Source organism: Tiliqua scincoides, chromosome 4, assembly GCF_035046505.1.
Source record: "Tiliqua scincoides isolate rTilSci1 chromosome 4, rTilSci1.hap2, whole genome shotgun sequence".
In the NCBI taxonomy this organism is placed as follows: Eukaryota; Metazoa; Chordata; class Lepidosauria; order Squamata; family Scincidae; genus Tiliqua; species Tiliqua scincoides.
In genome coordinates this window covers 82,792,285-82,815,276 of record NC_089824.1, presented here as the reverse complement: position 1 = coordinate 82,815,276, position 22,992 = coordinate 82,792,285, and the positions used below count along the sequence as shown (strand labels likewise).

The 22,992-nt window shown below is 50.9% G+C and overlaps 1 protein-coding gene across 1 annotated transcript; it reads right to left on the bottom strand.

The window, feature by feature from the left end:
- Positions 1-7,911: 7,911 nt before the first annotated feature.
- LOC136649333 (forkhead box C1-A-like) lies at positions 7,912-10,108 on the bottom strand. The gene has a single exon (XM_066625886.1). The coding sequence runs from the start codon at positions 10,022-10,024 to the stop codon at positions 8,441-8,443; it is 1,584 nt and encodes a 527-aa protein (XP_066481983.1). The 5' UTR covers positions 10,025-10,108; the 3' UTR covers positions 7,912-8,440.
- Between the last annotated feature and the right edge of the window lie 12,884 nt (positions 10,109-22,992).

Sequence of the window (22,992 nt, the reverse complement as noted above, 5' to 3'; positions counted from 1 at the left end):
TAGGTGAAAATATCCTAAGTGACATCCTTTCACACCTATAGGATGGCATCTAAAACACATTTTGGCGTTGGAAGTCGCCCCCATTCTCCCTCATGCATTCATATTTGCTGAAGTTTCAAAATTTTGGAGCATTTTCAGAAAGAATCTCCAATGTCTGTAAAGATGAAAAGTGTCACAATTGTATCCCATGAATATACCAAAATAGCTGGATTTATTGTAAAACTGATACTGGAGGATATTTTAAAAGGAGAGAGTGATGGGACTTTCAGTCACTACTGTCAAATCTTTAAGAGAAAAACAAGAAGCTAGGATTGGAAGAAAGTTAGAACCAATGAGCTGGATAAAACTAGATCCAGTATCATCCTTCAGTACATAATGGGACAGCCACAACACATGCTTTTAAATGTGCCCATGTATATATTACACAGCAACCACGGACTGCACTCTCACATTTTATATATTATATAATATTCTTTGTGCACATACCATATACACTTCCTGTGTGGCCTAGCTCTATGCAGAGAACACTCTGGGATAATCTCACTCAGAAGTATTTATGCACTTCACATTTATGTGATAAAAATTATCTTGCCAACATTTTATGAAACCATTTCAAGTGAGCCAAATTTCAGCCACATATAATCCAGTCTGAGAATGTACCTCTGGAAACATAATGTTGCTTGGGTGTACTTCAAAAAATATATTAAAGCCCATGGAATCCCTAGTAGGGTGGGGGAAACCCCCTCAAAATTAATAGGTGGATGGAGGAGAAAGAATGAATGAGAATAGCAGAGAGAGAGAGAGAGAGAGAGAGAGAGAGAGAGAGAGAGAGAGAGAGAGAGAGAGAGATTCTTGTTGAGGTTTAAAACAACAAGAGGAAGGAACATGATGGGAAACCACCAGAATTCTTATAAGGTAGGCATGATGTCAATTCTGCACTTTGCGGGAGGGGGCGGGGGGTAAGGTTTTACTGGTCTTATGAGGAAATCCAAAATTATTTTTCTGCAGTTCGTCTTTATTCAGAATAGTCATGTGATTTCTAGTAGCAAACACACACACACACACACACACACACGAATATGAATGCAATGAAGCAACATCCTGTGCAAAATCCTGACCTGCCTCAAATGATTTTGTGCTGTAACACATTATACAACTCGGCCCTTAACTTGTTTTCCTCTGAAGTCGGTCCATTAAGTTCAGTGGGGGTCGACTTCTTAATAAGTCTGTCTAGAATTGCAGTCTTAATCCAGCAGCAATACAAGGTTTCTGATTTTTTTTTAAAAAACAACAACAACCCAGCAGACTATGTATTGTTCATTGAGCAAAGATTACATCAGCAACGTGACATAGAACAGAATTTTGTACCCATGCAGAAGATAGTTGACCAGAAGCACTTGCAGTTAAACTGATTTGATATCCCTAAGAGAAACCAATCTAAATTCAAATGCTTCAATTCAATTTAATTGGATTGTTTATCGAGGAGTTGCTCACCTGAAAGATCTGCAGGCATGAGAGTGATTAAGAAAACAAGAACCCCCTTTCATTTGGGATATGACTATGGTGGCAGCGTCGCTCTCTCTGCCTTACTTTCACGTCTTAGCCGCGGAAATTCATAGCCTTGAGCGCCAATGTCCTCTCAAACTTAAGACTTGTTTCTCGGACCCATCGACCAGCCAGCCTTATTCACATCCTAGTTGAAATCACAGGGCTTGGATTTAAATGTGGGCGCTAAATCACGTTAGCAGTGTCTGATTACTTCGATTTAAGTGGGTGGTGGATCGTGAGTTAAATTGGAGCTACTCAAATTTCGACGGAGAATAAGACCAGAGAACACACACGGGGGGGGGGGGAGGGAGAGAGAGAGAGCACCCCAGGTGACACGTGCTTTGAAAGCAACCCCAGGTAAACAAGCACGATCAGCGTGTCAATGGAAACTGCCCGGCCTAGTTAGAAAATCTGTGGACCTTTCTGTACATCTCTACCCTGATACAGTTCGTGGCTCTTCCAATCTTCAGGGTCGCCAGAATCAACTCAGAGCAGGGACTCTGACTTCCAAGAGGCAACCCAGTTCTTCTATCCAAGCTTACCTGGGAGCAAGCCCCATTGACTCGGATGGGATTTACTTCTGAGTAGACATGCCCAGAATTGGGCCTGTCAGTCTGCTTTGGACGGAGCGCAGCCTTGGGCAGGCGACCTCAATGACGTATTGGGACAGGCGGGCTTTTGCTTTCCCCCTCAAGCCAGGAACAAATCTGTGCCGCTGCCTGCAAGCAAGAAAGGCGAAGGTGGTGCAGGGACGTGCGGTGGGTGGGGAGGCAGGTGAGGCAGAGCCTCCCCACCGGAGTCTTTTGAAGAGCACTGCTGCCAGTGTGAGGCGCCCCAGCACCCACAAGCCAGGCGCGGAGCAGGGAGGGCAGAGGAGCAGGCAGGCCGCGCGTGGGCTGTGGGTGCTGGGGCGCCTCACACTGGCAGCAGTGCTCTTCAGACGACTCCGGTGGGGAGGCTCTGCCTCCCCTGTCTCCCGCGTCCCTGCCGTGGTGTCACTCTAGCACTCGGAGGTGGGTCTGTTTAGCCAACGAGCGAGCGGGGGCTGCTGCGGTGGCTCCTCGTCCCTGGATCAGCTGGGTGGCTCCCGAGGAGAGCAGAGCAGAGCAGAGCAGAGGGGGTGCCCGCAAGCGAACGGCGCCTGCTTCGGCATCTGCACGTCTGATCAGGCCGGCCTGCGGGGGAGAGAAGCCAAGAGCCGCGGAGCCCGCACCCACTGGAGCCGGGGCCAATTTGCCCTGATTCCCTGTCTAGCGACGGGCCTCCCCCTCGCCGCCGGGCCATTTGCTGCGCGAAACGGAGGCGGTCAGCAAAGGCCGGCTCGCTTGCGTCTCCCGGGACCACGTGCCGGCCAGAAGGGCTCGGCGTTTAGGCCTGGACTGCGTCAAAGAGCCGCCAGCACAAAGGCACCATTCATGGGCAGCCGCCGGCAGCCAGCCCGAGCCCCAGCGAGGTGAGACTCCTCGGGAGCGAGCCGGCCAGCGAGAGGCTCCGACCCGTGCAGGCTCACCTGCACGCCCGCCTCTCGCGTGGGCAAAAGTCCAGCCCAGAGGGCAAAAGTCACAGGGGTCTGAACCGGACGGGGCGCGAGGTGACTCACAGCACAAGCCTAGGCATGTCTACTCAGAAGTAAGTCCCACTGTGTCCAGGGAGGTTTACTCTCAGGAAAGTGTGGATAGGATTGTAGCCTCGAGGAGGGGGTCAAAGGAGGAGAAAAGCCCCCCCTGCTCTCAGCTCCATCCATCCATCCATCCATCCATCCATCCATGCTGCGGGGATCCTTGTCTCCCCTTTGCTTTTGTTCATTTCATGCCTGCTCCAAGGCTTTCTCCCAGGAGGGCCCGGACGTCAAAACTGAAGACTGATGTCAAAAACCTCCCAGTCTCCTTTTCAGGGGGACAAAAAAAATCTGGCTCTATTATTGGTACTTCCTGACTGTCTGAGGTGTGGGAAAGGGAGGAGAGAAAAGGCCCGCTGTCCAGATCCACCTGTGGCTGACTGACTGGCCTCCTCCTTCTCCCCTTCACATGAGTCTTCAAAACAGTAAGAGGGCGGGCAACCAAAGAGTAATAAACAATCTGGGAGTAGTCAAGAACAGGCAAAACAGAATGAGGGTGGCCTAATAGCAGTGACCCCTTTGGCTGCCTACCCAGAATAAGGCCTTAGAAGAGCAGGCTTGGGTGGGCTGCCGTCGGGAACCATGACGAGGCTGGAAGTTTGCTGGACGTTTCTTCTTAGCTCCGTGGAAACTGGGCACCAATCAATAATCATATCCAGAAACCAATTGGAAAGAGGGAACATTTGTAGGGTATGAGAGTTTTACGTGTGCTGAGCCTAGGAAGCAAGTCCTGCTATAATCAACACATTTCCAGTTACAAATTTTTAAGATCTGGGTGCTAACCAGCTGCCTCCAGCACAAACAAAAGGAAGACCTTCACAATCCCATCCGAAGCAAATGTTCTTAGAAGGTAGTCAGTCCACCAAGCTAAAAAGCAACTTTCTAGTCCTGGACAGTTTTCTTAGGATGGTACTGCGGCAGTGCATTCTGTGCAGGCTTTATTCACATGTGGTCAGTGGGGCTTGCCAACATGTAAGCACTGCATAGGATTGCAGCTTTACACAGCACCATGTTCAGACAGTCTATGTAGAATCAAGGATGCATTTCACCTATTTCAATTGCTTTAGTTTAACCCATTTTGCACCCCAATTTCCCTTAAACAGTGATCTAAAACATAAATATGAATGAGCATTACACTCTGCAAAAAATGCTGAAAAATATTTTCATCTCTCCATTTTACATTGAAAAAATTCTGGGGGCAGTTTTTTTAAGCCCCACCTCTTACAAATGTTGCAACTGCTGCTTGAGCTTGGGTATGCTTCATGCAGTCTGCAGTTCCATTCAAGCTGCTTTACTTTGATGGTAACTTTCAGCAATTTTTAATGCAACTTACTTGAGACTAAATATTTGCAGCCTGTCCCATTTAAGTCAAGGGATCTGAATCAGCTTAGATGCCAATGAACTCTGGTGGAAAATTTACCTTTCATTCTCCCCCTTCATTTTGCAGCCTAAATCTGTACTTGTTGAGGCTCCTGATCCCACAAAGTATCTAGCTATATATGCTTTGGGGAGGGCAGGAAGTCCTGCCAATGGCAGTTTTTGCCAATGGAAATAGAAGAGACCAACAATCAGCACCAAAGAAAGCCTTCCCCTTTCTCACCTTTCTGCCTTCTGTGATCAAGACAATGGGGGCAGGGGAGGAATGAAAGGCATGGCCAAAGAAACAAGCCTGTGGTAAGCATGGCACTTGAATTCCATATTTATATGCTTGTTGAATCAAGGTTGTCTCTCATTGACTTCAGTGAAGCTTGCATGGTACACAGGCTTAAGGGGGGGTCAGGGATCCCCCTCCGAAGGTTCTACAGTTATTTCTGCTATTATTTCTGAGCAGAAACAGCCTAATAAACTATACTAATGAAACAAAGGTTCCCCCATCGTTCTTCCAGTCATCCTCTCTCTACTCCTTTCAAGATACAAAGAATGTGAACTTAACTTGCAAAGGATACAAGAGCTGCAGTTAAAGCATGTTGAATTCCCACTAACTTTGATGGAAGAATTAAGTATAAACTGCTTAAATCTCCCCCATTGAAACTTCAGAATGTTTCCTTTCCTTATTATGCTTGTTTGCCCTACACCGACCCATGTATTCCCACGATTTGATACTTGAGTAATAGATGCAGTTATAAATACAATATATGCAAATATATATATAATAGAACCCAAAAAACCTAACAGATGCCTGGGGATTTACAGTCCAATCCTAAAGGCGGTGCAGCAGTGCCAAAGCAGCACTACCACTGCATCCTGCAGCACCTTGGAAGCCACTGAAGGTCTTCTTGGAGGAAGGGGACTATTGTCCCCTTTCCACAGGGCAAGCGCCCTAAGATTACTTAGGGCCAATTGAAAGATCTACAGTGCCATCTTAAGAATGATACCTCAAAAATAAATCCCAATTAGTTCACTGGGACTTTGGGCCCAATTCTATCCAGCTTTCCAGCACTGATGTCTGATGTGCCAACAGGGCATGCCCTACACTCTACAGTGGGGAGGCAGTCAGAGTGGCCTCCTCAAGATAAGGGAACATTTGTTCCCTTATCTTGGGGCTCCATCAGTGCTGGAAAGTTGGATAGGATTGGACTCTTATTTCATAGTGAGTGGCAATATTAAAAGAACACACAATTCAGTTCATAATTCTTAGTTATGTCATATTTTAGGTTTGACCAATATAATTCAATTAGACTTAATTCATTATGCCTAAATTGGCTCATATCAAACTACTTTAAATGAACTAAATTGTGGATCTGATTGATAGTCCCATTAAAACCCCCAAATTCATTTAAACGTTAGTACCAGCTGAACCCCAAAAGTACTGAACCCCACATTGCCGGAAGATAGGAGAGGAAGCACAGGAAGTTGCCCAAAATAGATTCTTGTTTATATTCCAACTGCTATGTTTCTATGCTTCCTCTATTGTAAATATCCTATCAGAGTCAGTACTGGGTGCCCAATCCTATCCAATTTTCCAGTGCCGGTGTAGTTGTGCCACTGGGGTGTGCGCTGTATCCTGTGGTGGAAGGGCAGTCACTGGGACCTTCTCAAGGTATGGGAACATGTGTTTCCTTACCGTGAGGTTGCATTGTGGCTACACTGGAGTTGGAAAGTTGGATAGGATTGGACCCTAAGACTTCAATCCTATATATGACATTTCTTCGGAACAAAGCCCATTGAACTCAGCGAGCTCACTTCTTCGTAAACATATTTAAGATAATTGTCAACAGCATTTGTCCTTAATCAAATCTACTTCTAACAGTTCAAAGCTGGGGGGGGACGGGACACACACAGACAAATGTCAATTTTTAAGAACAGTGAAATTGCATAAGGTTAAATTAAGTCCTAATGCAAATAAAAAAAAATGTGGACAATTAAAATCTCTAAGTGTTCCAGTCATTTCCTCATACTTTGGCAGCACGATTTACATGAGAAGGCAGCTAATCAGGTTTTAATTAAATTAGCCTGAATTTATTTTCTGTTTGTGGCCTTTAACAATTCAGGCTCAATTACTGCCAAGTGTTGGCTGAGATAAGAAGGCCTGATAGGAAACTGCCTTCTCTTGAAAATGCACACCGGAGGCAGGAGAAAGAAAACTGCAATCAAGCCAGCCTTCCCTCTTTTCTGACAGCAGGGCCGATCCCTTGCAGTCAGATAAAAAGGCGAGATTGCATTTTCCTGGCTGTTTACAGAGTAGGAAAGGTGTCCCCCCTCTGCCCCCCAAACCTTATTGAGAATTGACCTGAAGGCGAGTTCTTCAGCTGACAGATGTCTTACTACAGCCATCCCCAAAGGGTGTTTTTCTGAGTTAAGAAAGAGGGGGGGACGGACGAGGTGGGTGGGGAACCAAATCTGGGTAAGATTGCAGGGGAAAAAAAGTACTTCTAAATTCCTTCCAGTCATGATTACTGCCTCAAAAATCTGTTAAATATTTTAAGAAAGAGCCGTTTGTCCAGAAAGGAGAAAGAGAAAAAGAAAAGCACTCTATATTCCTTTCCTTTAAAACAGAACTTAACATTTTAGTACGGAGAGAGATTTCTATTTACTTTTAAATGCACATACTGTAATTTAAGCTGTCATTTCAGGAGGTAAAACTTCTATGATTTCATGGATGCCTGCACGACGACAAGCATTTAAGAATTATTTTATTGTAGAATGTGAAAGCACTGTATTTTAGAAGGCTGGCAAACCCATGAAAGAATAAGTGGCATGTATGCATACTTTTATGCAATAATTCGCACCAAAAATTCAGGTCATCTGTCTATGAATTTCATAACAGATTCTACTGGATCTGATATAGTTTCATATGGATCCTCTGCTGAACTACCATATTTGTTGGCTCTCAATATTTGTCCTCTATATTTATTGCCGAGCAACCCTGTGAGCTTCTTAAGTCAAATCTTCCTCTAATTTTGATCCTAGCAATGTATTCTTCTTATTATTATACACCTCCATCAATAAGCCAGTGGAGTCGATGTACTTGATTTCAGGTCAATTCCAACCTCATTCAAGTCAGTTGGACCACACACTTACTTCTAGGTAAATTTGACTGAAATAGGGACATTTACTTATAAGTTAATACACTGAAGACTGATGATACAAGCATCACTTCAATCACCCTGGCTTAAGGGTTTGGTGACCCAGGATGGCCATGGAAACAGAGTTTAAAAATGTTTTTGAAAATTTATTATACCATCCTTTTAACTGTTGGGATTTCATTGCTGTTGTTTTGAAAGATTAAAATATTCAGACATAAATTATCTCAGTCCAAAAGAATGGTAATTTATTAATAAGCAAACATGTCAATAACTTCAGAATATCGTCAACAAAAAAGGAAAAAAAGATAAACGATAAAGTAAATTTAATACAGTTTCTCTTTTTCATCTATAATGAAAAAATCAACCTTTTAGGACATTGTAAAGTCAGCTTTGGGGGGGGGATGGGGGGTAAAAAACACTTTCTGGTGTTTGGTCCAAAAGCTCCGAGTACAGACTGAAAAATAAATTACTGTGCATCTCCACCTCCACTTCAGACCAGTCCTGGAGCACGAAGGAGCGCGCGGACGCAGCCGGCGCCGCAGCGAAGTCCAGCGACTGCGGGGCGCCGCTTTGGTTCCGCGCGCTCCGCGGCGCAGAGGCTGCCTCGAGCGCACGGGCCTCTCCGCGCCTCCTCGGAAGCAAGCCCACTGCGCTCAACGGGGCTTACTCCCGGGAAGGCGCGCCCAGGACCGCAGCCGGGGCAGGTCGCTCTCCTCCCTCCGCAGCGGGAAAGACTTACGTGCGCGCGTCAGAACTTGCCGCAGTCGTAGACGAAGGCGCCCGCCGGCCGGTACAGGGGCTGGCCGCCGCCGCCGGGGAAGGCCGCCTGGCAGCCGCCGGCCGGGCGCTGCGGGGCCTCGAAGTGGAAGCCCTGCTGCGGGCCGGCGTAGGCGGCGGGGGGCGAGGGCGAGGCGGCGGCCGGGGCCGGGGCCGGGGCGGGCGCCAGGTGGGCGAGCTCCCCCGCGGCCGTGGCCTGGGCGAGGTACCAGGAGGCCAGGCGGCCGCCCGCGCCCTGCGGGAGCGCCTCCGGAGGGCTGAGGCTGAGCGAGGAGGCGCTGCTGCTGCTGCTGGCCGCCAGGCTGTACTCGGGCAGCGGGTCCTGCTCGGCGGGGCTGCCGCCCAGGTGGCCTCCCGCCGCCCGCTCCCCCCCTCCGGCTCCGGCGGCGGCGTAGAGGCTCATGGCCTGCAGGTTGCAGTGGTAGCCGCCGGCCGCGCTGCCCGTGGTGCTGGTGCCCTGGCTGCAGGGGGCGCTGTAGAGCGCGCCCTGGGAGGCGGCGGCGGGCGGCGAGTAGCAGCTGCTGAGGGCCAGCGAGGGGGGCGGCGGCGCGGTCCGGGGGGCGGGCGCGGAGGCGGGCGGGGGCAGCGCCAGCAGGTCCCCCGCGCCCTGCGGAGAGCCGCGCAGCGTCGTCAGGATGATGTTGTCCACGCTGAAGCCCCCCGCGCCCGGGGGCGCCGCGGGGTGGGCGTGGGGGTGCTGGTGGGGGTGGGCGTGTGCGTGGGGGTGCTGGTGGGGCAGGCGCGCGGGCTGCGGGTGCGGGTCCAGGCCCAGCGCCCTGCCGGGGCCGGGGCCGCCGTGCGGGCTGCCCCCGCGGCTGGAGAGGCTGCCGGCGCTGGAGGTGGCGGGGCTCTCGGTCTTGGGCGGCGAGCGGGCGGGCGGCGGCGAGGCGGCGCCGTTCTCGGTCTTGATGTCCTGGGGCCGCAGCGGGGGCGGCGGGGGCGGGGGCGGGCCGCCCTCGGGGGGCTGCTGCTGCTGCTCCTTGGGGCGCAGGCGCTCCTTCTCCTCGCGGTCCCTGGCCGCGTCCTTCTTCTTGAAGCGCCGGCGGCGGCGCAGGAAGGAGCCGTTCTCGAACATGTTGTAGGAGTCCGGGTCGAGCGTCCAGTAGCTGCCCTTGCCGGGCTTCTTGTCGTCGCGGGGCACCTTGACGAAGCACTCGTTCAGCGAGAGGTTGTGGCGGATGGAGTTCTGCCAGCCCTGCTTGTTGTCGCGGTAGAAGGGGAAGCGCTCCATGATGAACTGGTAGATGCCGTTCAGCGTGATGCGCTTGTCGGGCGCGTTCTGGATGGCCATGGTGATCAGCGCGATGTAGCTGTAGGGCGGCTTCACCAGGTCCTTGGGCTGCGGCGGCGGCGGCGGCGGGTACGGCCCGTAGGGCCTGGCGCCGGCGCCCGGGCCGCCCCCCGGGTACTGCTCATGCGGCGAGTACACGCTCAGCGGCGCCGGCACGGCCGCGTAGCCCCCCCCGGCCGCCGCCCGGTAGTAGCTCTGCTCGCCGCCCAGGTAGGGCACCACTCCCAGCGGGCTGGGGCTGGGCACCGAGTAGCGAGCCTGCATGGCCTCCCTTCCAGCCGCCCAGCCGGACCAAGCAGCGGCTGCAGCAGCAGACTGGCCTCCTCCGCCGCCGCCGCCGCCTCCTCCTCCTCCTCCTCCCCCTCCTCCGCCGCTTTTCCCCCTCCACCCCTCCGCAGCTCCAGCGCCAAAAAAGTATGAAGCAGAAGAGGCCACCAGAATCTTCTTTCTTTCCCAAGAAAAAGTAGAGGGAGAACAACTTGGGGGGCTTTTTCAGTCTTCTTCCTTCTCCACCCCCCCCCGTCAAGTGTGCAGAAGAATTAAATCAACAAGTAGAAAAACAATCGACCGAAGGGGGGGGTAATGCTGGGGGGATTAGTCTCCTTCTTTTCCTCCTCCTCCTCCTCCTCCTTCTCCTCCTTAAATCGAGGCACCGACACTCCTGGGCAGCGATCGCAGCCGAGGGGAAAAGTCAGGTCCATGTAGTTCCATGGGGCGCAAAGATGGGAAAAGGCGCAGAGCGTCTTGGCCTTCCTCTGCGGCGAGATCGGCAACAGGTTGGCTGCTGAAGGAGAGACGTAAACAGCAGGGAAGCAGAAGACGACAAAGGGGTTGAATCTGGAAGCCAGAAAGCCTGGATACTGGTGGTCCAAGGTAGGAAGAAGTAGCAAGCGATCCACCCTCCCCTCGCTGCAAGGCTGCCTCCGCCTCTGCCGCTTCAGCCTCTCGGTGTCAGGCGCCCTCTTCTACTCAGCGAAGCATTTCGAAAATCTTCTGAACTTTGGCGTCTCCCTCACCAAGTCAGGGACTTTTTTACGCACTCCCGGATTCTGTTTTTTTAAGGTTGCGAGGCCCCGCCCCGCTTTGATCAGGCAGCCAATGGGAAAGCGGAATCGCGCTCCAAATGGGCAGGCCGGAGAGAAACTTGTAGCAGAAGCTGGAGCAGCGGCAGCTCTAGGAATTGTAGTTCTGGGACGGGTCACACACACGCACGTATCACTTCCCCGCGTCTCCTCTCCTAAGGTCGCAGCGCGTACATACCCTGTAGCCTGGTCAGCCAGCCTGCCATCAGTCCTTCCCTCGCTAGCATCACAATATATTCGTCCAGAATGGAAAGAAAATCCCTTCCCACAGTTTGCTGCGTTCATCAACAGGCAAAAAGAATCTGCTTCACACGCACACGCACACACACAAGGGACAGACTGCATCTTCAGATGGAAGCCAAGGCTTCATGTCAAATTCTTCCCCCATAACCCATGATGCCCTTCCACTCCCCAAGGTTCTGACTCTGTACTTCCCTCCACGTTTCGTCTTCCTCTTGGAACCCGTCTACTTCCAGGGAGTGGAAAGAAGAGTAACTGTAGAGGCAAGTAGGGGGCAGATAAGCCCCCCCCCAACAATCTTCTACCTGAGGCAACTGAGTCAGGCTGCAATCCTGTCCAAACTTTCCTGGGAGGAAGCCCCATTGACTATAATGGGGCTTACATCTGAGGAGACATGCATAGGATTGGTCGTTGGCCTCATGGATGTACCAGTCTCTTTTAGGACGAAGTAAAAAGTATGAAGTAGTGTAGTGTGTCAGTTCCTGAATTTCTAAGGACTCTTCTTCAGGTAAGAAGGGGGGGGGGTATTCCTGGTGGGATTGTATAGTTTCTAGAGAGGGAGGGGAGACAAAAAGATGCCCTTCTCCCAGCAACACCTTTCTCCAGTCACTTTCCCCCTTTTCTATATACTAATATGGAAGCTGATGAAATACTCTGTGTCAATCAAAAAGCACCTCACTGTTTTGTGGTTTTCTTTCCTGTTTGACAAGCATGAGGAAGAGTTCTGTGAAATTTCAAAACTAACCCACATGGTCTTAAGAAAGATCTCGTGTTTCTGTCTGGATTCTCACAACAGAAGAATGTCCCACAGATGACAAGCAGCACCTGCTGAAATTCCCGCTTCTGCACAATTGTTCAAGAACCAGGAACCCTGAAGTTGAAATGCTGGCCACTCTTGAGATCAATGATGGCTCCGTGTTACAAGGAAATAAATAGGAGCGCGTAAATGTTTAAGTTCAGAGAACAAGCTGCATTTTCGGTGGAAACAGACAGTCCCAAAGAAAATATGGAGTGCAGGATGCAGATGACTTGATTTGTTTTTTTCACCTTTTTATTCCATTCTTCCTCCAAGGAGCTCAGGGGGTTGCTCCCCTGTTTTTCTTCCCACGACAACCCTGTGAGGTAGGTTAGGCTGTGAGCTAGTGATTGGCCCAGCGTCACCCAGGAAGTTTCATGGCCGACTGGGGATTTGAACCTGGCTCTTCCAGGTCTAACTCCCCGGCCATCCTCGTTGCTGCGCTTTCTCGGTTGTATTGCTTTCATTGGAAGAGATTTAAGCCAGGGCTGTTAAGACTCCCACTGAGCGCACAAGTTGCTTTGGATGGAGCAGATGCATTCGCCTAACACCATTCAAGCGATTCTAACAAGGCCGAACAGAGAGAAAGATACATGCAGTGATCTATACATTGGGCTCCGCAAATGCACAATCCATTACAAGTATGGGTGCAGATGGAGTCAACGGAGATGACCCATAGATGGCTGTCTGTCCGGCTGGATTGACTGGGACACACACGTGCTTGCCAGTTCACCTCTTTTCAGCACCCCTGCTGGTATCGTGGAGCACCCCTGTTGCTGAGCCTTATGTGCAGCCCGGGGTGCCTCCAAGGCGAAGGCGGGGGGGGGGCAGGGCCTCTGAGAGAAATTTTATCAGGGGGTACAAAGTTTCTTTTGGGCCCCTTTGCAAAGGGGGGGGGGTGAAACAGAGGAGGGGAGGGTTGTGATGGGTGATCAGAATAGGAACAGGGAGGGGCAAAGCAGGGTGAGGGGAGGGTAGAGACAGCTGGAAAAGTCTTTGGAGCCCAGGTCTACCCACCACTATGGCATCGGTAGTGTCCCCAGCATCCTGTACAGGCAACAAATCTGAGTAGATAGGAAAACTTCAGATCCCAGGAAACTTCTGGGCCCCTTCCTCTGGCTTCTTTTGACCCTTTTGACCCTGGGCCCGGGTACAAATTACCCCCTTTATCCCCCTCTCCTAGGCCCTGGTGCGGGGGCTTTCCTCGCCCTTCCTGGCAGCGTTGGTCGGCCTTCGCCCTCAGCGCTCCTCTTTCTGCCTCTCTGCCCTGCTTCACCCAGGACTTCCTTCTTCCACAGCCTTCTGCTGCGAGAACCTCCCCCAGAGGCTTCACACCAGGCCGGATTAAAGAGGTGGGGCACAAGCGACCCAGCGCCTGACAGTCCCACCGCCTCTCTCCAGCCAGCTCCCCTGCAGGGGCTGCTTTCTCTGCCCCTGGGCAAGGCCTGGATGAGCCCCCCGGGCTCTGGCTTGTGCACCAGCCACGAGGAGCTTCTCCTGAAAGGCACCACTTGTGGCTGGTGCCACAAGCCTAGAAACGTCTCCGACCGGCTTCTCGAGGGCTCGAGTCCCGGTGGCGAATCGGTGTACACGTGGGAAAGGGAGGGGATTGCGTGTTCCACTGAAAGCGCTCCGATTCTGGACACGCTTCCCTGCAAATATCCCTTTGCGATCAGAGGGAAGAAAGGGAACCTTTTGAGGAGTGGAGCGCAGCATGCATCGAATGGTGATGCCAGGCAGGGCCGAGGACTCTCCAGTCAGGAATGGAAACCTGTCTCCCGGTTCTGCTGCCTGCCACAGTTTGGAAAGCACCAGCAGCACGCAGGCACCAGGACTCGCTGAGCGGTCAAGGAAAGAGTCGCCCATAAGCCATTTACGGGGGAGAGGGAACCCCCGTGACATCTTTTTAGGAGATGTCCACCAGGATTTCTCAAGGGGCTGAGAACAGAAGTGCAGCGTGAGTGGCAGTGGGATGGGAAAGAACTGCTGGACTTCCAGCCACCCCCATAGTAGGTGCCTCTCCCGCTATGCTTCTCCAAAAGGTGCACTTTGCAGTGAAGGGTGGATCGCAGCCTCCTCCCTGCCCGAGAATATTCGGGGTGTGAGATGAGCAGGGATGAGATGGATGGAAGGAACGAGCTCGTCAACCCATTTCTGCCCAGCCCACTGGTGTACACATTAGACCCCTGTTGCGTATATGCAACGTTGGGCAGAACTTAAGGCAAAGCTCTGCTCTCATTGATTTCAGTACTTCAGCACCCCGATAGAAAGGGATCTGCAATCCTATATACACTTTCCTGGGAGTAAGTCCCATTGAACACACTACAACTTACTTCTGAGTAGACATGCATAGGATTTGGCTGGCTCACTCTGTGTGTGAGTGTGTAAGGGGGGGATTCCACCCACTTGCTGTTCTGGGAGTCGGTGACAAACGCTCTCTCCGAGCGTGACGCATCCCTTTTGACCGCTCGGTTGCCAGTCAGCCCCCCTCCTGCGCACGGTCTGCACCTCCCCCGGTGATGGATGGCTCCCGAAGTCACAGAAGGTCCAGGCGAGGCTGAGCGGCTCTTTTTTCCGCCTTCTTTTTGAATGTCCTCGCGGCTTTGGTTGTAACTAGATAGTCCACCCTTAGCAAGGGGCGAGAGATGGGAAAGGGACGGGGGTTGCAGGCAGTGCATCGCGTGCTCCCCTCGCGGCTCAGGCGTGGGGGTCAACAGCACATTCTGCTAGGGGTGAGCGGCCACATGCCCCGATTATCCTTCTTCCCATCCAGCCAGACGCCCGTCCTCGAGGGGCCCCCATTGGGCGATGGGAAGGTGAGCCGTCCTCAGCTCGGCTCATTTGAACACGGGCGCTGGTTTTGGTCAACAAGCTGCGGACAGGTTTAGACTTTGAAGGGTCGAGTGTGGCCGCTAGTGAACGTGTTTTTTTCAAGGCTTGTTCGGGTTTTTTTGGGTTTTTTTGCAAGGATCATGATCGTCATATTTATTGGGGAGGGGGGCGAGTCTTTCCTGGGTTTGTGTGCAGTAATCTTGAATGGCAAAAGCAGCATTGTTAAGACTTGGGGGGGAGGTGGGTTTCACTGGGAGCGCTTCACCCGAGGGCATCGCTTCAGGACACTTTTTGCATAGCCTGCGTGTGTTGGCAGAGACCCGTTCTATGTGCTGTTTGGGATGCCCTGTGACTGAGGTCGCTCACTAGGAAAGGGGCATCAATTTGCCGCAGAAAACTGAGCTAATTTCTCCGAATTGGGGACATTGGTGCCTTGTCCATTCACTGACATCTAAGGCTGCAATCCTGTCCTCACTTACCTGGGAGTAAGCCGCATTGACTTTAATGGGATTTACTTCTGTAGACATACAGAGGATTGGGCTCTAAGTTCGTGTGCGTAAAAGCTGGGCACCCTTCCTAGAACTGGGAGAAACCAGCAGCGCGTTTACTGGGACCCGCTCCTCAGTCAGTGAGCGCAGAGCGCCAGGGAAACGCGCTTTTTGTGAAATGTGGGTTCTCCTCACTTCGGAGACAGCCGTGGCGATAGCGGAACAGGCAACCCGCTACCTGGCTTGAGAGGTGGTGGGTCGGGTGTTCCTGGAGCCGAGAAAGGCTGCGAAGGACGCGATTTTGGAGGCAGCCCAAGGAACCATGTCAGGAGCATTGGGGTGTCGTAATGCACATGACACTACTGAGTTTCAGAGGGTTTGTGACATTGGATGGCAACCTCGATCAGAGTTTAGATTGCAGTTTAGTCTAAACCTGAATTTAGACTGAAGGTGCCTTCGGGGGATCACGTGGAAACTTCCATCCAAAACCAAATCCAGCCCCTACCCCAGCCCCCTGGCTTGACTCTGCCTTCAGTCCCAGGACAAGTCTTTCCTTGTTCCCTCCATAGGTTGTGCAGGACGTGGGGTGGGGATGGGCAGAGGGAAGGAAATCGCCTCCTCCGAGCAAAAGGCCCCCATTTCTGCTCCGTCGACCTCAGAAGGACCCGTGGATACCCCCCAGCGCCGCATTTCGGGAGGCATCAGCATTGGCCCCACGTGGGGGAACCAGACCCTGAGACGAGGCGGCTGAACTCGGAAGGCAGCGGGCGCTCCTTCGGTGCTGCCTCAGTGGCACTGGGAACGAGCAGGCTGTTCCTCCGCACCGGGAGATCTGTGGGCAGCGAGGCTCATCCGCACCTCTCCCGGGCTGGCTCGCAACCTGATCTGTGCCCTCCGCAGTTTGGTGGGGCCACGTGCTGTTGGGCCGCTCAGGCCCCGAAAGGGGTCCACGTGGCCCTCCCTGGCCTGGATCGGACTCTTGCGCTGGACGCTCAGAAGGCATGCCCGGACGCCAGATGAGATGACCGCACCGTCAAGTGTATTCTGCTATGGAGCTTTGTAAGCCGCCTTGAGCATTGCTCGGCATAGGAAAGGCGGACAGAAATCTCTCAAATAAAATAAATAAATAAACAGAATGAACGAAAGCAAGAAAAACCGGTCTCGGTTGCTAAACGTGCAAGTGGTGACTCCGAGGGCAACCAAACCGCAGCCCGCTTGTCTCGGTCACCCCCTCGATGGCTGAAGCGTTAGAAAGGAGAGAGGGAGAGAGATGGGGGGGTGGGGGCTTCTCTCGCCAGCGAGCCCGATTCGGCTGAGGAGGTTCTCTACCTTCAGGCGTCTTTCCGGGTTTCCTTCCTTCCTCCTTTGCTATCACTACTTCTGCAGAAGCCTGAGCGGGAGGGAGAAGAACAACAAAAATGAGACTAAAGATAGACGAGGACACAATCTGGGACTTCTTGTCTTCACTGGTCCTGCTGGTTTTTTGTTTAATTTTTAATTTTTTTAAAATTTAAACCTCTCTTTCTCTTTCTTCCAGGCAATAGCTGTAGGCAGTAAGAACATAAGAAGAGCCCCGCTGGATCAGGCCACAGGCCCATCTAGTCCAGCTTCCTGTATCTCACAGCGGCCCACCAAATGCCCCAGGGAGCACACAAGTCAACAGACACAATCTGCCTCCCGCTGCTCTCCCCCGCATCTGGCAATCAGAGGCAGCCTGCCTCTAAAAGCTTGCACATACCTACTATGACTTGTAACCCGTAATGAACTTTTCCTCCAGAAATTTGCCCAGTCCCCTCTTAAAGGCATATAGGCAGGATGCCATCACCACTTCCTGTGGCAAAGAGTTCCTACTTCCAGTAGGCAACGGGGGGGGGGGATATTCCAATCCCAATCCCAATCCCCCACAGCACCAGCAGGATCTACTTCCGAGAGGATTTGGTTGGGCTGGGAATGAAGGAGCAACGTAAGGGCCTCTTCAGGCTCTCTTCCTTCTCACGGGTCGTTTGTGCAAACCAATAAGCTGAAGTTAAGCATGGCAAATGAGAGAGGTGCCGGGGCTCGAGGTGGTCTGGAACCATGTTCCATAATGCTTGCCGTGTGGATGGCTGGTTATGGTTGTTGAACGCGAAGGCACAGAGCTCTGCCCATGCTCAGAAGCACTGGGGCATTTATTTTTGTCTTAAACGAAAATTGGGTTTCAGTCTGGGCTCCTCCTAAAACCCTTTAGTTTCTGCACTGGGATACTGCCAGTCCCTAACTGGAAAGACAGGCTCAGGAACTGGTCGCTTCCCCTCCAAGTCGTGTATGACAGATCTCCAGAACGGCTTCTTTCCAGGGCTGTTGCTCGACGCTGCTGTCCCGAGTCAGCCCCGAAGAACTCAAGCGAATGCTCACACCAGGAATCCTTCCGGATGTGCGTGGAGATGCTCTGCCTCCGGCATCAGCCTACCGCACACGAGGGCTCTGGAGAAGGTGAACCAGCTCTCAGTTTCGCTACCGGGTTTGCTCGGCCACATCCCAGCTACCAGGCGTGTGCTCCTTGCACATTTCACCTCCCCAGCTGCGACTCCAGACACATTTAGGGTGGGGAGGGGAAGGGGCTTGGAGGCATCCCCTGCAAACCACATGCAGTTCTACACCAAATAGCCACCTGTGCTCCGCTTGTCTCGCCTGTGTGCTTGGAGCGCCCCCTGATGGTTACAATTGTAACAGAGTTTGGAACGCAGCTGGACCCTCTCCCTCCAGCTGCCGAGGCCCCTGCAAAGGTGGGTAGCACTTACTCTGCTTAATTTTGAAAACCTGGGGTTGCCCACTCAAGCTCTCATTCCCTGTGCCTCGGAAGCCCTTTCCCAGGTGGTGATGTCACTATAATTTCAGCGAGAGACATTATGGTACACGGAGCAAAGTATGGTACATGGGTGTTGGTTCAATCCCTCTGATTAGCCGTAAGCATCCTGTATACCTTTGGCCAAACCTCTGCAGGTCAGGGTTGGTTCTCCCCTCCCCTTCCTGTTTGCAACAGTAGAAATTGAATTGGAGAAGCTTTCCATGATATAAAGATAGAGTGTTAAAGAAAGGGTAATGTGCTGAATCACTGCAGGCCACTCAGGGCCCGATCCTATCCAACTTTCCAGCACTGGTGCAGCTGCAATGCAGCCCCAAGGCAAGGAACAAATGTTACATATGAAATGTTCCCTTGCCTTGTGGAGGCTTCCATTAACTACCCTCTCACCACAAGATACAGTGCACACCCCATTGGCATAGCTACACCAGGGCTGAAAATTTGGATAGGCCCTCAACTAGTAAGGCAGAGGAGACCTGCCAGAGAAGAAGGTAGCAACCTCATTGTGGTGCAATCTCTAGAGGTGACAAGTCAATGGGAGTTATGCAAGAGATGTTTATCAGTGACAAATTGTATCCTGTGGCTCCACCTGCTCTGCCAAGCCAAGTTGACACCCACAACACAGGCACTGAAGTCACCTTCTTGTTTATGTTATGAGGCCAGGAAGAATGGGACCAAGTGGAGAAGAGTTTGTGAGACAGGGGACAGGACAGACGGTAGTGTGTGTATATGATACATATGAAATGAAAAGGGGGGGGGAAGCCACCCAAGTTTTACTACACAGATGTATTAATTTGTATTTTGTCCTTCCTTCAGAAGGGATGTCAGCAAACAAGACTCTGTAGCTGTGCCATTAACAGAAATTTTTTTTAAATTAAAAAAAAAGAATTTTTTAAAACCCATTGTGTAATTAGTCTGTGGAACTCCTTGCCACAAGATGTGCTGATGGCATCTGGTCTAGATGCCTTTAAAAGGAGATTGGACAGATTTCTAGAAAAAAAGTCCATCACAGGTTACAAGCTGTGATGGGTTTGTGCAATCTCCTGGTTTTAGAAATAGGCTACTTCAGAAGTCCAGGCGCAAGGGAGTGGCACCAGGGTGCAGCTATCTTGTCTTGTGTGCTCCTTGAGGCATCTGGTGGGCTGTCTAGACTAGGAAGCTAGTCTAGAGGGGCCTTTGGCCTGATCTAGCGAGTTCTTCTTAAGTTCTAGGAGCTTGACATGCAGGTGTTAGCAGATGTGTCATCATAGAGATATATAACATACCCTGCTAAATGCTCTCTGTCATGCTGATATGAGAGAGCAATTGAAGACCCTTGTGTTCCAAGAATCTATTTGCCAGTCTGGCATGCGACTTTTCATTGATGCCTCCTCTAGTGTTACAGTCTCAGCAAAGAACAGTAAGGCTGAAATGCTAAGCACTCTCTCTTGGGAGGGTGACTAATTGAAATAGGTGAGATTAACTTTAAAATAAATGAACATACACAAGGGCTGGATAGCATATGGATAGAAGGAATTGATTGTAACTCTTAGTTTAGGCTGGAAGAATTGTCTTAACTATATAAGAAGCCTTTAAGAGGGAAATATGTATTGGTAGCTATATTTAGAAGCCAACTGATGAGACTTATCAAAGGAATTAGAAAATCACTACCAACAATTAATATGAAGTTTGCATTCAGTGGAGGGTTAGCAGAGAATATATCTGACAAACTCTTCTTTAATTGAATACCTGGAAGCAGGGGTTACCCATAAGTCATATCCTACCACTTTCAAGTGATCACTGTTCCTTAGCCATATTTCAGTACTATTGTTGAGAAAGGCAGCAAAAGCCTAATGCAGTGGTTTTCAAATTCTCCAGGAGAGTTTCAGCCACTGTAAGTTCTTGCGGGGGTGGGGGGGAGGCAGCGGTGCGATCCCCAGGATTGTGCCGCTCAGAGGGTTGCAGGGGCTTGGGAGCACTTACCCAACCCTCCTGCAGCCTCCCCAGGGTGCAGGGAGCCCAGTGCGAACCTTTGTTAGAGCTCCCTGCAGCAGTGAATGTAAAAGCGGAGCGATCGCGCCCCACCTCTGCTAAAGTGGGAGTGGAGCATGATTGCTGCACTTTCACTGCTGTGGGGAGCCCTAACAAAGGTCCGCACCGGACTTCCGGCACCCTGGGGAGAATGCAGGAAGCTTGGGTAAGTGCTCCCAAGCCCCTGCCTCCTCCCTGCCTCCAGGCTGCCCCTGCCGGCAGAGGCCAGGGCCCACAGGCTGGGGTGTCGCGACGCCCCAGTTTGAAAAGCCCTGGCCTAGTGCCATAATAATTATGTGAGTGGTTTGTACTCCTGCAGGGTGTAGGTGAGGATTTGTATGATTGGCTACTCTATACAAAAACATTCCCTGCACACAGAGAATTCTGTGTCAAGAAAAAGGATTCCAGTCTAACCTCCTCCTGACATGTTTGTTTTCTATGTGCAGGGAATGTTCTTGTGTGGTGGACCAGTCAAATATGTAGACCCCCCACTATCACTCTGATGAGGAACAGTGGAGACCATAAGCCACCTTAGTGAGAATGAGGCCCAGGAGGAAATGTGATTGTGAGTGTATTGCTGTTACTTTGATCAACAGAGGAGGCTCCCCCCCCCCCCCGCCCGCCATTTAAAACCGGCAATTTGTGGTGAGTGAAAAGTGTTTGAATAATCTTATATGGGACACATTAGGAAAGGGCAAGAAAGCTGAGGAAAACTTTTTCCGAATCTGGAAACCATTTACACATACAGACTTGCTGAAATAGGTGAGATTGTAAGTAACTGGTTTCAGGCTTGTGAAAAACACTTAACAAAGTAGATGTTTGTCTCCAGCAGCATCATGCCTGAGCACAAGAGTGCATTTATATATATATGGTACTTGGACAGATAGGTACAAATAAAGATTATTTGAATTCATGATTGATACATGACAATGTAGTTTTTCTTGGAGTTTACTGTACCCAAGAGATTATGGGATGATAAAAAATTCCCCACAAGTACCACTCTGTACATTTTTTAAATTGACTTTGCTGAAAAATGAAAATGTAGGAATTGTTTTCTAGTGTTGAGATAATCAGTGGAAAAAGCTTTCCCTGTTTGTGTAAGGATGTTATAAAGGGACAGGGTGATTAAGAAGGTTGGCAGTCCTGCCCTTCTGATTAGAATTGCCAGTTTTTATTCTCATGGGCTTCTAGGCCTCTATTAAGTGATGGTGTTTGTCTCTATGCCATGCCAAATGGAGGTGAATAGGCCAGATCTGTGGTCAGTTAACAGCCCTAATTTAGAGCTGTGGTCTGGAAATACGGCAGCAGTCACTGTGACAGCTGTGAGGTGTCGGCTGTGGTGAGGTAATTTGAAGCACGCTGGGCCTGTGGCACACAATTGGGAAGAGATGCCAAGCTGTTAACAGCAGCATAGACAAACAACCCCCATCGTGCTTCTGAATTTGCTTAAAAAACAAAACAAAAACATCTCAGCAGCCAAATACGATTAAGAACCATTAAACTACCTGAAGGTATCTCAATTAAGGAGATTGTCATCTCCCTCCATGGTGCAGTCAATGCAACTAAGACTCATGGGTGCTTGGAGTGAGAGAGTTTAATTAGACAGATCTCTTGATAAAGTACGTTTAAATGAAGCAAGCTCAGCCTTCTTTGCCATAGCTCCCATTTGCAACCAGGTGTTACCTGTCTGTTTCTGCATGCTCCCTGCTCCTTGTAATTTCTTCAGTGCACAGGGTGTCTTTGTTTAGAGAGACTAACATAAAAGGGCTGCCTTTCTGCCTTGGTGGGGACAAAAGTTGTGATAAGGGCTGAAAACAACAAGGTATCATCAAGTAAATGGTCTTGGAATAAAGCATTTTCTTCCAAGAGAGGCTTGCTTAAGCTTCTCTGTATTAGGCATTTCTTTTTGTGGGTGGTTGATATGATTTTGCATTTATTATCTATCCCTCTGTAGTAGCAGTTCTCACTGTGGAACTCACCAGTGGGCAGTGACCCAGTTTTTGGTGGTTTGTGAAACTGACAGGGCAGATTAGGCTATGTGCATCAAGGGTTAAACAAGCTGCTACTTGGGGAGGGTGCAGTGCTGCTCAATCACCATTATAGCCATACCCCTTGGCATTTATAAATCAGGCAGCAGTCTCTAGAGCAGTGATTCCCAAACTGGTGGGTTGTAACCCACCAGCCAGGCAAAGCCATCTCACTGGGCCCTTCCAGGGCAGGGAGGAGTAGAGGCAGTGATGCCAGGGATGAAAGAGTTAAAAAAAAAAACTTATGGCTTGCAGCACTAGCCTCCTGGAGGGAGGAGTGGAGAGCCTATGGATGCTTCCACAGGGCTTTCCAAGTGTCTGAAAGTCTAAAAATAGAGATTGTGACCCCCTTATGATTTTGTGATGGCAACCCAGAACTGGGTTCTGTGATCTCTACTTTAAAACATTCACAACACAATCCTAATTTGTGCTGGAACAGGCAAGCCAGTGGGCCTGCACTGTATCCAGCACAAATTTGGGGCTGGCTGTGGCCTTGGCCTGAGGCAAGGGGAAATAATTCCCCTTACCCCATGTCGTGCTGCAGCAGCCCCAATGGGCCTACTTGAATCTGTGCCACCTAAATCAGTGGAGCAAATCTGAGCAGCCTGGAGCTGCCCTGGGCTGCCCAGGAAAGGGGCTAGCATCTGGCATAAGTGCTGGATCCTGCCTCTGCCTTCCGCTCTCTGCCCATTCTTCCATGGAACTGCCCACCGGCCACACTCGCCTCATCCTGAAATTCTTCCCTTCCACCCTCCCCCCAGACCTCTGCATTGGCCTGCAGGGCTGGCGCAAACTTACTGGCCCAGGCTCTGCGTTGGCACAGGGAGGCCAGCAAATGTCCTTGCACTGGCCTTCCCAACGGACAAGTTGGCGTAAATGTGCCTTACAGCCTTACATGCCTTATGACATGTTTGT